This window comes from Ascidiella aspersa, chromosome 7 (genome assembly GCF_963924565.1).
Source record: "Ascidiella aspersa chromosome 7, kaAscAspe10.2, whole genome shotgun sequence".
Classification (NCBI taxonomy): domain Eukaryota; kingdom Metazoa; phylum Chordata; class Ascidiacea; order Phlebobranchia; family Ascidiidae; genus Ascidiella; species Ascidiella aspersa.
In genome coordinates this window covers 7,209,852-7,224,991 of record NC_139453.1, presented here as the reverse complement: position 1 = coordinate 7,224,991, position 15,140 = coordinate 7,209,852, and the positions used below count along the sequence as shown (strand labels likewise).

The 15,140-nt window shown below is 37.4% G+C and overlaps 1 protein-coding gene across 1 annotated transcript in view; it reads left to right on the top strand.

Moving 5' to 3' along the window:
• The window catches only part of LOC146137481 (uncharacterized), a 65,426-nt gene that overhangs the window by 29,560 nt on the left and 20,726 nt on the right, over positions 1–15,140 (top strand). The window contains exons 30-47 of the mRNA XM_083394356.1: positions 352–537; positions 1,063–1,170; positions 1,908–2,155; positions 3,528–3,660; positions 4,395–4,467; positions 4,776–4,941; positions 5,422–5,511; positions 6,452–6,552; positions 7,487–7,595; positions 8,321–8,384; positions 8,659–8,776; positions 9,410–9,540; positions 9,790–9,881; positions 10,592–10,624; positions 12,149–12,378; positions 12,989–13,208; positions 14,461–14,583; positions 15,057–15,112. Coding sequence (XP_083250482.1) covers positions 352–537; positions 1,063–1,170; positions 1,908–2,155; positions 3,528–3,660; positions 4,395–4,467; positions 4,776–4,941; positions 5,422–5,511; positions 6,452–6,552; positions 7,487–7,595; positions 8,321–8,384; positions 8,659–8,776; positions 9,410–9,540; positions 9,790–9,881; positions 10,592–10,624; positions 12,149–12,378; positions 12,989–13,208; positions 14,461–14,583; positions 15,057–15,112 — 2,281 coding nt within the window. The remainder of the gene's footprint in view (positions 1–351; positions 538–1,062; positions 1,171–1,907; positions 2,156–3,527; positions 3,661–4,394; positions 4,468–4,775; positions 4,942–5,421; positions 5,512–6,451; positions 6,553–7,486; positions 7,596–8,320; positions 8,385–8,658; positions 8,777–9,409; positions 9,541–9,789; positions 9,882–10,591; positions 10,625–12,148; positions 12,379–12,988; positions 13,209–14,460; positions 14,584–15,056; positions 15,113–15,140) is intronic.

Genomic DNA, 15,140 nt, shown 5'->3' with positions numbered 1-15,140 from the left:
CATACAAACTTTTAACTTTCCTACTAGGTTTCAGAATGTCTATTACGCCTCGGTTTGCGGTTTTCCCTACATGACCATTTTTTCAATGACCATTTTTTCAATGACCATTTTCCCCAAATTAGCATTTTTCCCAAATTACCATTTTCCCCAAATGACCATTTTTCCTAAATGATCATTTTCCCTCATCGACCATTATTCCTAAATGAACCATTATTCCAGAATGAACCAATATTCCTAAATGACCATTTTCCCCTAAGCATTTTTCCCAAATGACCACATTCCCAAACGACCATTTTCCAAATGACAATTTCACCTATGACCATCCCCAATTGACCGTTTTTCCTTGTGCAGTCCCAAGGTCCTCAGCTGAGCAAGTCTGAAGTGGAGGACCTCCTGAAAAGAGGAGCTTACGGAGCGATCATGGACGACGATGATGCAGCGAGCAAGTTCTGTGAGGAGGACATTGACCAGATCCTGGACCGCAGAGCGCACACAGTCACGCTCGAGTCCGGCGAAAAGGGATCCACATTCTCCAAAGTGACTTTCAGAAAAGGATATTTTGATTTCCATAAAAACTTGCGAGTTTTGCGAAATAATTAGGATACGTGGATTTTGCTATAGGCTATTTTTAGGCGAATTCTTAAAGTGGCTAGGATGGAAGTATTTTCAGTCATTTAAATGATAAAACTGTCACCCTTACTTTTGCCGAAAATGTATTTGCCTAACAAAAACACGATTTCAAGCGGCGTTTGTTAAACGAAATTCAGCTTTTTTTCGAGCTTAGCATGCTTGTTTCCCTTTATTTAAATTACTTTGCTGTATTTTCTAGCAACACTGTGTGGAGTTGTTTCCAGCCAAAAAGCCTGACAATTCCATTTTAGAAATAGCCTACTAACATTTTGTAACTTAATTTGCTTATTTCCCACAGTAGTGACGTCATTTGCTATCTAATTGGATCGGCGCTAATTTTGCCCAAAATATCGGTCACCGGTATCAGAATAAAATACCTTGCATCGGACATAGCTTTTCATCATCTTATTGAACTTCTTTTGTGTGTTTCAGGCCAGTTTCGTGTCGGCCGAAGACCGTCCCGACATCTCATTGGACGACCCGAACTTTTGGGAGAAGTGGGCCAGAAAAGCCGACCTTGACCTCGAAAGAATGAACGACGTGAGTTGGCTGCTGAATTATTTTCTGCATGATATCACTCTTCAAAACAAGATAACATCAGTATTCCTCGAAACTGCGATGCTTTGAAAAGCATTGAATTCCTAAACGCATTTTAACATACAACTGACTCCTGTTTTTAATTTTGTTTTTTTCGCTAGTCATTCTTTTTATTTTTGCAAAGCAAACTTATCATAGGGATCCCTCAATTTTTCAACACCTTTTTACATACAACGGATGAATCGTAATTTTTTTACAATTTTCGTTGAATAAACTGACAAAAATATTGTTTGAAACCGCGATGCCTTAAATAGCATCAAATTATTTTGAACGCCTTGTCAACATACTGACCACTCTTTCAATTTTAAAATTTTGAATAAAACAATATATTTTTATTCAACATTTGCAAAACAAGCTGGTTTTTATCGAAAACTCTCGAAAGCTCATTGCTCTGGACAAAATTGAATAATTTTTACTCTGAACAACATTGAAGAAAAAACATTAAATTATATCTAACGCATTTCAACATACAACTGACCACTTGGCAAAACATCGAAAAAATAAAGTTGAAAAAAATATTTTGGTTTTTCATATTTGCAGAACAAGCACTAACCACTTAAAAAAAAGATACATTAAAAAAAAAATCAAAAAAATATGTTTGTTTTTATTTTTTGCAGAACTAGCACTAACTAACCACTTGAAAAAAAAATTAAGAATATATTAAATTTTTATTTTTCCAGAACAAGTTGATCATCGAAATCCCGAGAAACCGCAAGCAGACTCGTCGCTTCGGCGGCAACCCAGAAGAACAAGAGATCTTCGCCGAGATTGGGTCTGAGTCGGACGACTCGGACTTCGACAGTGATGACGAGTCCCGGGCCAAAAAGCAGAAGTTGAGGTCGAGGGCCGGTGGCGCCGGGGGAGGCCAGAGGAGGGGATGGGGCCGACGGGACTGCTTCCGCGTCGAAAAGTGCCTGCTCATGTTTGGGTGAGTTTTTTTGAGATGTTTTCGTTCATTTTATGCATTTTACATTACAGAGGGTTGCCACAAAGTTTTCGAATGTGTTGAAAAGACCTTTAAAATCCTATGTTTTTCCAGAAGTCATTAATTCGATTTACGTATTAAAAAGACTTATCCAATGTTAGAAAAACCCTATGTTTTTTTTTAAAGTTTTCGAATTGATTTACGTTTTGAAAAGCCTGTTTTTTCCAGAAGTTTTTAATTTAAAATCTTTGAAAAACCCTATGTTTTTTTAAAAGTCCTGAATTTAGTTGATGTCCAGTTTAAGTTATGTGTTTTGAAAGCGCTGTTAAAAAATTGTTTTTTTTTAATTGTATTGACCATCGCATTTTATACTGTTTTGTTTCCGATTATATTCAAATATGATCGAGCGGTCCGATTTTAGTTCTTTGCTCATGTTTGGGTAATTTTTTTTTGGAAATTTTGTTTTCTTGTGCTTTTTAAATGCGACTGCGGTTTAGGGTGAAACTTGAAAATTTTAAACAGATACCCGATATTTTGGACAACATCTGTCGCGGTCCGATGCTAAATGACTTATTTCCCATCCTTAAACAAGCAAATAGGTTCTATTACAATGTTCAATAGTGATTATTAGGGCCATTTTTATTTTAACCCTAAAAAAAATTTTGTTAACTTTATTTTAACCTAACGAAATTGCTTGTTTTTAGAGGCCACAGTTCTTCCTTGAATTGATGCCAGTTACATAATATTTTGTCGATTTCAGACCCAAACGTAAACTTTATTGTAAATTTTAACTTTATTTTGACCTATAGACTTCTTAGAAACAGTCCCTAGGTGCTGAAAACAACTTTATTTTATTCTTTATTTATTTCTGATGCGTGGACAGACGAGGTCCTTCAAATTTTTAACTTTATTGACTTTTGCGGGCCCTAGTGATTATCCTTAGGTGATTAGGTCAAAATTACCTTTAGCGTTGGCAAGTTTAGTTATCTCCACTTGTTAATTTAATATTTTTTGACAAATTTACCTGTTAAACTGTGAATTGCTGCATTAGGTGTCAAACCATGGCCAAACTTCCTATATTTATTTGCTATCGAATCGGTAGCGATACACTCCTAGTATCGGACGAGTACCGATACACCACCACTTGCTATATGCTACGATCCGAATCCGATATTATCGGACGCCCCTATGATGCTCACTGTTAAAAATGTGAAAACAACTAATAAATGTAGTAAGAATATCAAGGCCATACGGAAGTATTTATCATTTTAATGATATCCACTTCTGTATGGGTTTTGATATTCTTACTACATCTTACTCCAACCTCCAACCATTACACCCCAAACTAATAAATGGAACGTTGCTTTTTATTTAGCTGGGGTCGCTGGAACACAATGCAAACCAAGGGTAGATTCGGTGGAATGGTGCTGGTCGGCGAACTTGAGGAGATGGCGCGCACTGTGCTCATGTACTGCCTCAAGTACTACAACGGAGACGAGAAGATTAAGGTGGGCAGATGTGTGTGTTTGTATGTATTCACTGCTGGTCGTTTATTACACTGCCTTGATTTTGTAGGTTAAGCAGTACACTGTGTAGTGTGCTAAGCCAGTGCTTCTCAAACTTTTTTAGTTCTGTTCACCCCCAGCTCCAGATTTCATTCACCCTTGTCTTATGATATGATAAAACTATTTCGTCTATATATAGCAGCACAAAAAATAACTTGGTTGTTTCTTTCTCATCTGTTCACTGAACAGGTTGAACACCCGGAATGTCCGCCCTGCTCGCAAGCTATCATCTATTTCTGACGGTTCACCCTTATTCACCCCTGTAAAATTTTTATTCACCCTGGGGTGAACCATTCACCTGATTAAGAAACACTGTGCTAAGGTCTAGTTAAATGCTTTGTGCAAATATTTGGCTGGCAGATTATCTTCCCTTTTTTGCTTTGAATTGATTAAGATTTCACTTACAGAAAAGCTTCTGAACTTGAAAAAAAATTATGCTTTGATATTTAACTTGTTATTTGTTTAACCAGACTCACCCAGCTTTAGTATATATTTCTTGCCATTTTGACATTGCTGTTCATTTTTTGGGGGAAATTTTACAAATTTTAATGGTTTACGATTTTCTGTGATTGCACTCTATTTAGTTTCAAATTTATACAAATTCATAGTTTTTCATTAAACAATGGAACATATAGTTTTCATTGAGGTTCAATAACGGGTACTTTGTTTCATTCAAGTTCTTTTTGTGGGATCTAATCACGCCTCCCGAGATCGCAGAAAAGCTGGGACTGGATCTGAGAAATCACGAAGGTTCGTAATTGCGTAAAAGTTATTTGAATTTTCTTAAATTTAGGCCACCGAATTTTTGTAGCAACCTAAACGTGATTATGAAATCATGGAAAGTACCAAGAGAAGAGTATATCAAGTGTGTTGTTTAACTCAATGCAATCACATACACACAAGTACTGGGATTGAGTCACAACACGTGAATATTTGTAGCTATGACCAGCAAAGTTCGACATCAGTCCCACTTTAGTCCACAGTTATAGTAGCCGAAATAGGGCCTGTTTATTTTTTATGTATCTTCTATAAAGCATATGAACTTATTTCATACACAGGTCTGGCCACTCCGGTTCCGCGAGGTCGCAAGGGTAAGCGAGCCAAAGAGGACTCAGAACGACAGAAGGACGAACAAGCGAACCGCGAGTGGGCGCGAGGGATCGACGTCGAAGCTCTTCTGCCCGACGAGGGATTCCGCAAGCACATACAACACCAGTGCAACAAGTAGGTGGCCGTTTCCGGGATTTTTTTTGATAGAAATGGAAGTGTTAGTTTGGATACGGTTCCACTGTTTTTGGAGCACAATGGCCGGAGGTTGTACGGAGTAAGACGTAGTAAGAACACCAAGGCCTATACAGGTATCATTTTCAACTTTCGAAGACTTTGATATTCTTACTACGACCACTCTTATTTTACAAAAAAGTCAGTGACTGTTTTTTGTGTTTTTTTTTTAGACTAGTTGAGGTTTGGTTACAGTTGAACAAAAATATCATCATTCTTTTCGCAGAATCCTGTTTTTCTGGTCACAAGTCAGCTTTTTTTTTTTTGAAAAAATAATTTTAATACAATTGTTGATGTATATTTTTCACACTATTTGTGTAAATGCCATATTCACATCTCTCCTTATTCAAAATATGAACTATAGTGTGATTTGCGATAAGTTTGATCTAATGCGCTTTCTCCTAAACCCTCTTATTACTCCAGGGTTCTACTGCGAGTTAGAATGCTCTACTACCTTCGCACTGAGATCCTTGGACCTGTGATTGCAGCCATCGACGCAAACGAAAAACTCGAGTAGGTTTATTACTTCAACTTTAAAAAACACTTCCTGTAAAAAAAGACTCGACAAGTTTTTAGACACATTGGGTCATGGTTTTTAAACCAAAAGGTGTTTTATTAGTTAACTGTTGTTAAACCATTTTTCTAACTTACTTAAGAATGCGATTTTGTTTTGCAATATGACAATGCTGTTAAACAAATGTCATTTTTGTCCCTTTTTATGAAAAATAAGAATACGTCTGGCTACTTACATTCTTTCATATTTCTTTAGTAATTTTCGATCTTTAGCTTAACATGTTTAAAAACTATATTTTTGAGAACTTTCAAGTTACAAACGTAATTAAGTCGTGAAATCCACATGGGTGTATACTGTGATCATCCCTGCTAAAACAGCACTGACCAAGGATCACGGCGTACTTTTAATATTATATAAAAATACACCGGGTACTTTTGAAAAGGTTATTACCGAAATTAGTCCGCCTGATCAGGATTGTAGAGCAAGCAAAGCAAGGCTAGAAAACAACCAGTCTGTAGTGAGGTTCGAACTCACGACCTCGGCCACACCGGCCTTTTCGACGGTAGCCGGTATGTTGTAATGTAATTAACACAATACCCGACGCGAAAAGATTAGATTGGCACACGTCCAATCCTACGGTGGTATATATGCCGATCTGATATCAAATTAATTTCGGCATTTCAGCCATAGTTGGAATCTCGAACGTAAATTTATTTAAAAAGTTTTGGTTAACAACTTAACCTTGAGCTCTACCTTTGCTAAACTGCTCAACGCTAAAACAACATTTTAGCGTAATAACTTTGAACAATTGACACTAGAAATGACGTAATTTTGACAATAGTAATGACGAAATTGGAAAGAATAACTCAGCAGCCGGAAGAATCACCTAATAATCTATGTATCTTCTTCTTCCGACTAACTTCCTTCTCCTTTCTTCAGGGACATCGATCTTGAGCTGGTGGACCGCATCAGTGACCCCCCTGCAGATTGGTGGGACGCTGACTGCGATAAAAGCCTCCTCATCGGAGTTTACAAGCACGGTGGGTTGACCTGTTATTCACCCTGAATCTCTATGTATTTTTGTTTCTTTATTGTCAAAAGTTGTTCTTCTATTGAAGTTTTTCGTGCTGTGTAATAATTTAGTGGTGTAATCTGTAATTTTTTTAGGCAGATTGTAAATTGGCAATCCGCTTTTATTGTGATTTTAACAGATGTGTAAAATATGTTACATTTTTGACGCAAATAGTTATTGGTCGTCTTGATTTTGGAGATGTTTCGAAAGATTAGGTTTTCGTTTACCAAGGATAACCCTAGTAGAACAATACGTGACTGCTGCAATTACTTTCTGTCTATCAGTGTTGTAATGACTTGGCTTAAGTCACTAGTTTTTAATTGTGCGGCTTTTGATCGTTTAGGCAAAACTGCTCGACTTGACTTTAACTTAAGCTTTTACAAATGAGTTAACTTGGATTTGTGAGTCATTGAGTCAAATTATTTGGGTTAAATTTGTTGCGTTTTTATTGCTTTTTAGTTGAGCTATTCCTCATAATCAGACGAATTTGCGAATTTTAATAGTGTAACGTTTCATATTTTGCCAGTGACTTGAATTTAAACATCTCTATATAATAATGATTGGTTTGGGACTTTGCAAAATACTGGACTTAGACTTGAGTAATTTTTATATGAATTTAGTTCAACACTGCTGCCTACTGTAGCGCTTCTAATCGCGTATTGTTTTCACGACGCGGGTTCGTTTGGACGTAGGAAGAATATCAAAGCCCATACAGAAGTAGGTGGAATTTTGAACGTTTTGAACCACTCTTCATTAATTTTCATTCAACAAAGAGATATTCGAAACGTTCAAAATGATACCTATTTTGGTATGGGCTTTGATATTCTAACTACGTCTTACTACAACCTTCAACCATTATGTTCCAGGGTTCCTTTAGTTTTGAACACTTAATTTTTGCGCAGGTTACGAAAAGTACAACATGATTCGTGCCGACCAGAACCTGGCTTTCCTGGAGCGGGCCGGTCCACCCGACGAACGTCTGCTTGCTGCAGAAATGGACGCTGAACCTGAGTAAGTGGACACTATAACCAAGTGCACTTATCAAGATCTATTTATCAATAGTCCGGGAGTCGGATCCAGCCGGTCGTAATTAATCCGGCCCGGGCATATATTTTTAACTCCCCCCCCCCCTTTTTTTTCGTAATTTCTCGATGAAGATAGTTAAAATGTAGTAGAATGCTATTCAAAACTAAATTTTGATAATCGTTACCGTACGAAAACTTATTAGGGCTCAGGTTTTTATTCCGTAGTGATTTATCTTTTCTTCGTTTAACGATTATCGAGTTAATATAGTTTGACAATTTTTTTTGCCCGCAATCGTAAGTCCTTCAGTTATCCGGCCCTTGATGCGAAAAGTTTGGAAACCCCTGATTTAGTTTAAAGATCTTAACCCTTACTACTGATGGTAATGCAATTCGCCCTTCATGACGTAAAATGGATTATATTTTGTTTAAAATCGGTCTTCTGTGTACGACTGTACGCACACAAATTCGTTTTACACACTATTTACAACTTTTAAAGGCCATAACGAGATTATATTTAGAATAAAATGGATTGCATATTGCTACAACTGCGCAGCAATGTAATGACTACATCTTAGCTTTAACATTATGTAACTATTTGCACCACAAGGCATGTCCTGTTTTGGTGAAGCAACTACTAACGTCGTCCGTCGACCTCGCAGTATTTTTAATGTTTTAACGCACGTATTTCATGTTTTTTTTTATCACTTTCAGGGACACGGACGGTGACCCAGAGTACAAACCAACAAGGGTTGCCTTCCCAGAGATGGAATTCGAAGTAAGTGATAAACCTAAAGCGTGTGGTCCACACTTTTTTTAGGCAATAAAATTCGCTCATCTGCTGTAAACGAAGTTACATACTAGCTGACCGAATCAGGGTATTTAGTGCTTCGGGTCTCCCAAAGGTATGATCCTTTATAGGGGGCTGAGCACCCCAAGCACTTCAAATTCGGCGTCCATGACCTTAAACCAAAACCAGTCCGTCGAGGATTTTCGTGCAAAAACAATGACATTTTTTTATTATTTTCATTTCAACATTTTTTTCCTCCAAGAACTCACCCGCTTCGAGCACCCCCAACACCGAACCCGCCTCACCCGCCGATCCCTCTGCTCCAGGAGCAAAGAGCAAGAAAGATGAGGAGCAAACTCCCCCCAAAGATGCGGGAGAAATCTCTTCTGCTCCTCTTCCTAAGATAGGTGAGGAATATAAAGGAATATCAATTTTAGACCTTTAATATTGGACTGTCAAGTAATTGCGCGATTGAATTGAGTATTGGTAGATTTTGCTGTCATTTTTTATAGTTATACTTATAATTTCGCGAGATTGGTTTAATTTTTTATTTTCTATTTACTAATAATCAATGTTTAGCACTTTTCGGTGGAAAAACAACTATAAAAGCATCAAAGAATATATATTTCATCTCTATTTACGTATATGCTCACTCATATACAATATCCTCATTTTTAATTTTGTGGGGGTCTACCATCTGTTTTTGGAGGACATTTGTTTAAGATAAAATTGCCATTCGTGTTTGCATTTTTATTTTCCTTTTTTTATAATATTTTAAGAAAAGAGGGTTTGATACTAACTTTAATTGATATACCACCGGGTCGGTAGGAATATTTGTTTCAGATAAATTACCATTCGTGTTCACATTTTTATATTTATCTTTGTAACAAATTTTAAGGAAAATTGTTTAGTACTAACAAACCTTAATTGATATATCACCGTTGTCTTTGCCGCGATAAGTATGTCACTACCTTTACAACTAAAGTTGTGTTATCTCGGTCTCCGTTTTTTCCCCACAGATGCGGAAGTAACGAAAAAATCCAAACCGCTCGAGCTCTCTAGCGGTAGCGAGTGGCCGTCTGTGTCGGAGCTGAACGCTCGGTTGAGGCGACTGATCACAATGTACCAGAAGCACCACAAGCAGGTAAATGTGCTAACAGAATGTAGCAAGCATTGACGTATGGTTGTTTCTCGACTCGCTTCTCTTTGAGCCTGTGAAGCTCAGTTGGTAGAGCGACGGTCCCGATATGACCGAGGTGGTGAGTTCGAACCTCGTAATCGTTCGCCAAAAAGCAGCTTTAGATTACAGTAGCTGAACAAATATATGTGTGTATCTTGCATTGAATACAGTACTTTGTTACTTAAACATCCAAAACTTCCAAATTGTCCACAGATGCAGCAACGATTAATGAACATGGAGCGTAGAGCAGGTAGACCGCGCTTCCAAGATGGCGGACGCGATCCAAGAAGACCAGTCGTTCAAACGTAAGTTCTAGCACTGCATTGCTTGTTTACTTTCGTCTTTTTATATTTTAAAGCGTGTTTTTTTAATAATTTTAGAGATTTTTTGTGACATTTAATTTTAGGGAATTAATCTTTGTAGTTGCGAGATTCCAACTCTCATTTAATTAGAGACTTTAATTTTAGTGTATATTAAGAAGTGTAGCTGTTTTTAATTTGTCGCGAAAACTTATTTTTACCTTGCCTACTACCGCAGACTAATTTTAATTCAGCCAAATAAGAAAATTAGCGAAGGAATTGTAGTCTTGCCAATAATTGCCGCATTTCCTTCAAATTATTTGTTTTGTTTTCTATAGGGCGTTTTTTTGACTTAACGTAGTCATAAAAAAGATGACGTACTTTTCCTCCTAGGACTAACCAGAGTTAGAAAAGAAACTCCGCACCTTGATAAAAAATACTTTCTAATTTTCAGAGTTTTTTAATGGAAGTTTTGCTGTTTTTTAATTTATTGCAAAAACTTACTGCCGTAGAGTAATTTTAGTTCGGCCGAATGATTTATCAACGAAATGAATAGCCAATATTTGCGGCCTCTCTTGCTAATTATTTATTGTGTTTCTCTATAGGGCGTTATGTTAAAAACTTGTCGCAATCATAAAAAAAATTGAAACAAAGTCGACACCTTTACATAAAAAATAATTAAGTTTACAAATGTTGTATTTTTCGGCCTTTTTCAGCGATTTCAGTTTCCTTCGCTGGGAAGCCGCCAGGTGATTATTGTTGTCGTAAAAAAAACGCTTTCAAACCCAAACCACACCCATTTATTGTTATCCTTCCAATCGCTATCATGCTTCTGCATGGTCTTGTGCTGCTCTGTGATTGGCTGAAATTGGGGGGCGTGGTATTGCGGTTTCGACTGACTCAGCCGAAATAACGCCTTTTAATGGTTCTTACCCTCTTAAAACTAAAGCTGATTTTCCCAAACAAAAGCATATCAGGGTATGTTGGCCTGTTCTGGAAAATACTATAATAAATTTTGTGAAAATATTTTCCGAAAGCCTTTGTTATGTCAAACACAAGTTAGCATGCTTGCACGACAAAAAAATCACCAACGATTTTTGTTAACTGATTTTTCTAAAAAAAATTGTTTAAATTGTTGCACCCTGTATAGCATTAAGCCATATTGGATTGATTTTTAAAATCTGTTCCGCATTTGTAAACGGTTTTCACAAATTACCCGCTCAATCATCAGTTTTTGTTGCGTTTGGCTGTCACACTGCGTCAATCGATGTCCTTAACTCGATGTTGCATGTTTCTGTTGATTGCAAGAACAAAGTTTACGTTAATGTGATGTCCGTGGCTTTGTCAAAACTGTGCTTTTGCTTGCTACAAACCGATAAGCCACTACGCTCAGCCTTTCAACTCATCTTTGTAGTAATTTCAATTTAAGATTACCGGGGCCTTTTTTAATGCTAAAATACACAGGACTCCTTTTATTCAAACTGATATTTGTGATTTTGCGCCAGGAACCTTTCTGGCGAAATGGCCTCTTTATATAAATGCGCTTACTGCTTTGTGTAATATATGAGGCAGGGTGCTTGATTAAAAAGTTACTGTAGTACTATATTTTAGACTAGCTATTTGTTGTCTAATTCGTGTACAATGATAGACTTTTATCATTATTTTAACTTTTTCTCATTATTTTAACGCTCCAACAAAAAAAGTATCGATAAAGGCCTCTGTTCTGTTTCACTAAAAAATAGTGACGCTTTGAAAACACTAAATTCGACTTTTGCCTTTGTAAATCAAAAATATAATTAATAGAGTATTAAGTTTACTTTTTACGAAAAAAAACTAGTAATTTGAAATGTTGCCATCCTGACCCTTGATCATTTCCAATGAAAAATATCTGATAGTGCCGGATCCTTTCAGGTGTTATACTTAGCTTACTCCCCTCCCTCCACAAAAAAAATAATAATAAATTACGTGAAAATACCCATAAAAAACTATCCTTAAAACAACTGTCCCTAAATAATGAACCAGCACTTAAACTTAAAATCGACAAACTGCATGTTTGGTACCCATTCTTAAAAATATTCTCCTTGATAATGAATTACAAAATGGTGTCGCGACAAAAGGTTTTCTTCAGTCGTAAGACTGCCACCTGATTGTCGTTAAATCAATAAAAAAAAAATAAAATAAAAAAAAATGAATTACAAAGCCATAAAGGTCGAGTAGATTGACAAAACGTTTCGATACGAGCTTGTATAATCTATTTTTTTGCAAAAACGCAGTCGTTGGACGCGTCGTGAGGAGGCCGACTTCTACCGAACCGTTTCAACTTTCGGAATCGAACGCGACCCGCGCACTGGCGACCTCCTGTGGCGACGGTTCCGCAACATTGCGCGCCTCGATCGCAAGACTGACGAAAGCCTCCGCTCGTACTACCTGGCCTTCCGCAACATGTGCGAGCAAGTGTGCCGCTGGAAAGGTGCGCCCGGCACCTCGGACGGCACAAGGATAGGTGAGGCCTTATGACGTCATGATTATTGTCATGTTTATACTTTAGTGACGTCATTATTTTGCTGAGTACCTCGCACAAGAAAAGTGAAAATAGTAACAGTTTGGACGGTACCAGGATCTGTAGGTCCTAATGACGTCATGATTATACTTTGGTGACGTCAGTGGTTTGCTGGCTTTGCTTTTGCTATCTCGGTTGAACGGGTAGAAAAGTAAAAGTAGGATCGCTACGGACAGCACCAGGATTAGTGAGTTGATATGACGTCATGATTATACTTTGCCGACGTCATATATTTTGTTAGATTCACGTTGTGAAACGTTAAAATAACATAACCACCCAAAATGCTGTATATTAACTTTAACAAAAATCTGCATAGTTTATTAATAATAGAAATACAAAATAAAATAATTCCCCCAAAAAAGGTGAAAAACTTCTGCAGTATTATAAAAAATAAGCCTTTAACGAAAAATGTTTTACATTTAAAAACAGGCATATAACTTAAACGCTACCACAAAGAAAATCAAAAAGTATTCCTAACCATCTTCTTCCGCTGCTAGGAAAATCATAAAGCGTTCCAAGATCCTCTTCACGGTTTTCTTCCTCTCTCTTCCAGGAATAGGCGAGGAGATCCCTAATATCGACGTGGATCCGATCACAGAGGAGCGAGCCTCCCGGACTCTCTACCGCATCCGGCTCCTCGACAAGATCCGCACCGAGGTCCTCAGTCATCCCAAGATGAAGGAGCGCTTGGCGATGTGCCAAAGAAGCCAGGACCTCCCCATCTGGTGGCAGTGCGGACTCCACGATCATGAACTGCTCATTGCTATGGACAGGTGACCGGAAATCTGAAACAAAAGTTTTTAAAAACTTTTTTATGATGAAGTTGTTTTATGCGCGATCGTTAACCTTGCGAACGAATGTCACCAGCTACTCACTGCTATGGACAGGTGACTGCACATCTGAAAGCTGAAGTTTTTTTCGCTAAGTTTTTTTTTATGCGCTTTGGTTAACCTCGACAGCTGCTGATTGCTATGGTCAGATATTTACTTCACGATCACGACCTACTCATTGCTATGGATAGATGACTGGAAATCTGGGCATAGTGATGACGTCATTTGGTACTGGATCGATCGAGACACTTTTTTGTATCGATACTTTTTTGTCTGAAATATCGGGTAACCCTAATTATGTCCGATACTTAATTTTTCATTCTATACTGATAACCGATATTTTGGACAAGAAGTATCGCGATCCGATCGAATGACGTCATCACTGTGCTCAAACAAGCAAAATAGGTGAAATTTGAACATTCAGAGGCCTCCTCCTTGATTATTAGGCCAAACTTTGCTTTACGTTAAGAAGTTTAAATACCTCAAACTACTATAATTTTCGATGTGTGAAACGCTGCGTTAAATCACAAATCATTGCTGAAATTGCTTTGTTAGTTTGATATCGGATCGGCAGCGATAGCAACATAGTATCGGGCAAGTACCCACTCTACGACTTGGCATCGAGTATCGGCTCCAAACCGATATATCGTACATCCTTATCCCTAATCAAGATCACTTACTTGTATGATTCATTCGAATTAAGATATACTGACGATGCCTTAGTTGGCGAAATATATATATATATATATATCTTTTAAGATCTGGTTAATGTGTCTGACCTGAATTGCTAGCTTTGCTAGATTATTTTGCTGTCACTTACTTGTATTTCATTAGCTCAGTGCTTCTCAACCTATGGGTCGCGACCCAAAATTGGGTGGCTGTTTGGTTTGGTTGGGTCCCCCCCGCAGTAGTTTACATGTTTATTGAGATTGGTTCTGAGAAGTATTTCTCAATTAAGAAAATTAAGAAAGCAATACAATAATGTCTTATAATAATTTTAAAAATTTGAAATTCTTTATGCTAATGCCCATTTTTCTTCGCTTACAAGAAAAAACAATTGGGTCGCCAAAGCTTAGTTGTCATACTCACGCTTAATATTTGGGTCGCCGCAAAAAAAGGTTGAGAAGCACTACATTAACTGATGACGATACAGCTTTGCATATAATGTGATTTAACGTTGCTGAATGCTTGACAGACACGGTGTGACTCGTACGGAGATCCACACCCTCAACGACCCCAACCTCTCCTTCCTTGCCGCAATGCGTGAGTACGACTCGAACCCGACCGAGTTCCGACAGCAAGTACTCGCCAACGAGAAGTGAGTTCATGCCAGTTTCTGTCTTTCTGTTTTTTCGTTACGTTATGTATACACCTGATGTTCAGGATTTAATTAAAACTATGAATTCTCCTTGTGATATATACTTTGATGTTCAGGATTATATTAAAAATATTCTGTGTTTTTACAAAGATACTTTTAGGCTGAACTTTAAAAGTAGTTCCTTTCTTGATAATGAACTGCAAAGCCATATTTATTATAAACACCAAGTAGTGGACTTTTTTTCATTTAGTCGGACAACATTAAAAACAGCAGTTCCCGTGATTTTACTCTGTTCTTGTACTTTAAAGTAAAATGAATAAAATTCCTACAATCTTCTGCAGATTTCAAAATCAGAATTGCAAAAATTTAGCGTTGCGTATTTTCAATTGATTTGACCACTAGTTTTTGTTAAATTTGTTTAAAAAAAAAAATTATTTCCTAAGAGACTTCTATTTTCACGAATACTTTTGTAGAGCCGAGTTGGAAAGCTTGCTGAAAGCGATGAAAGCGGAACAAGACGCACAAGCAGGTAAGGTACTTGAACAATAAAGGTCCGC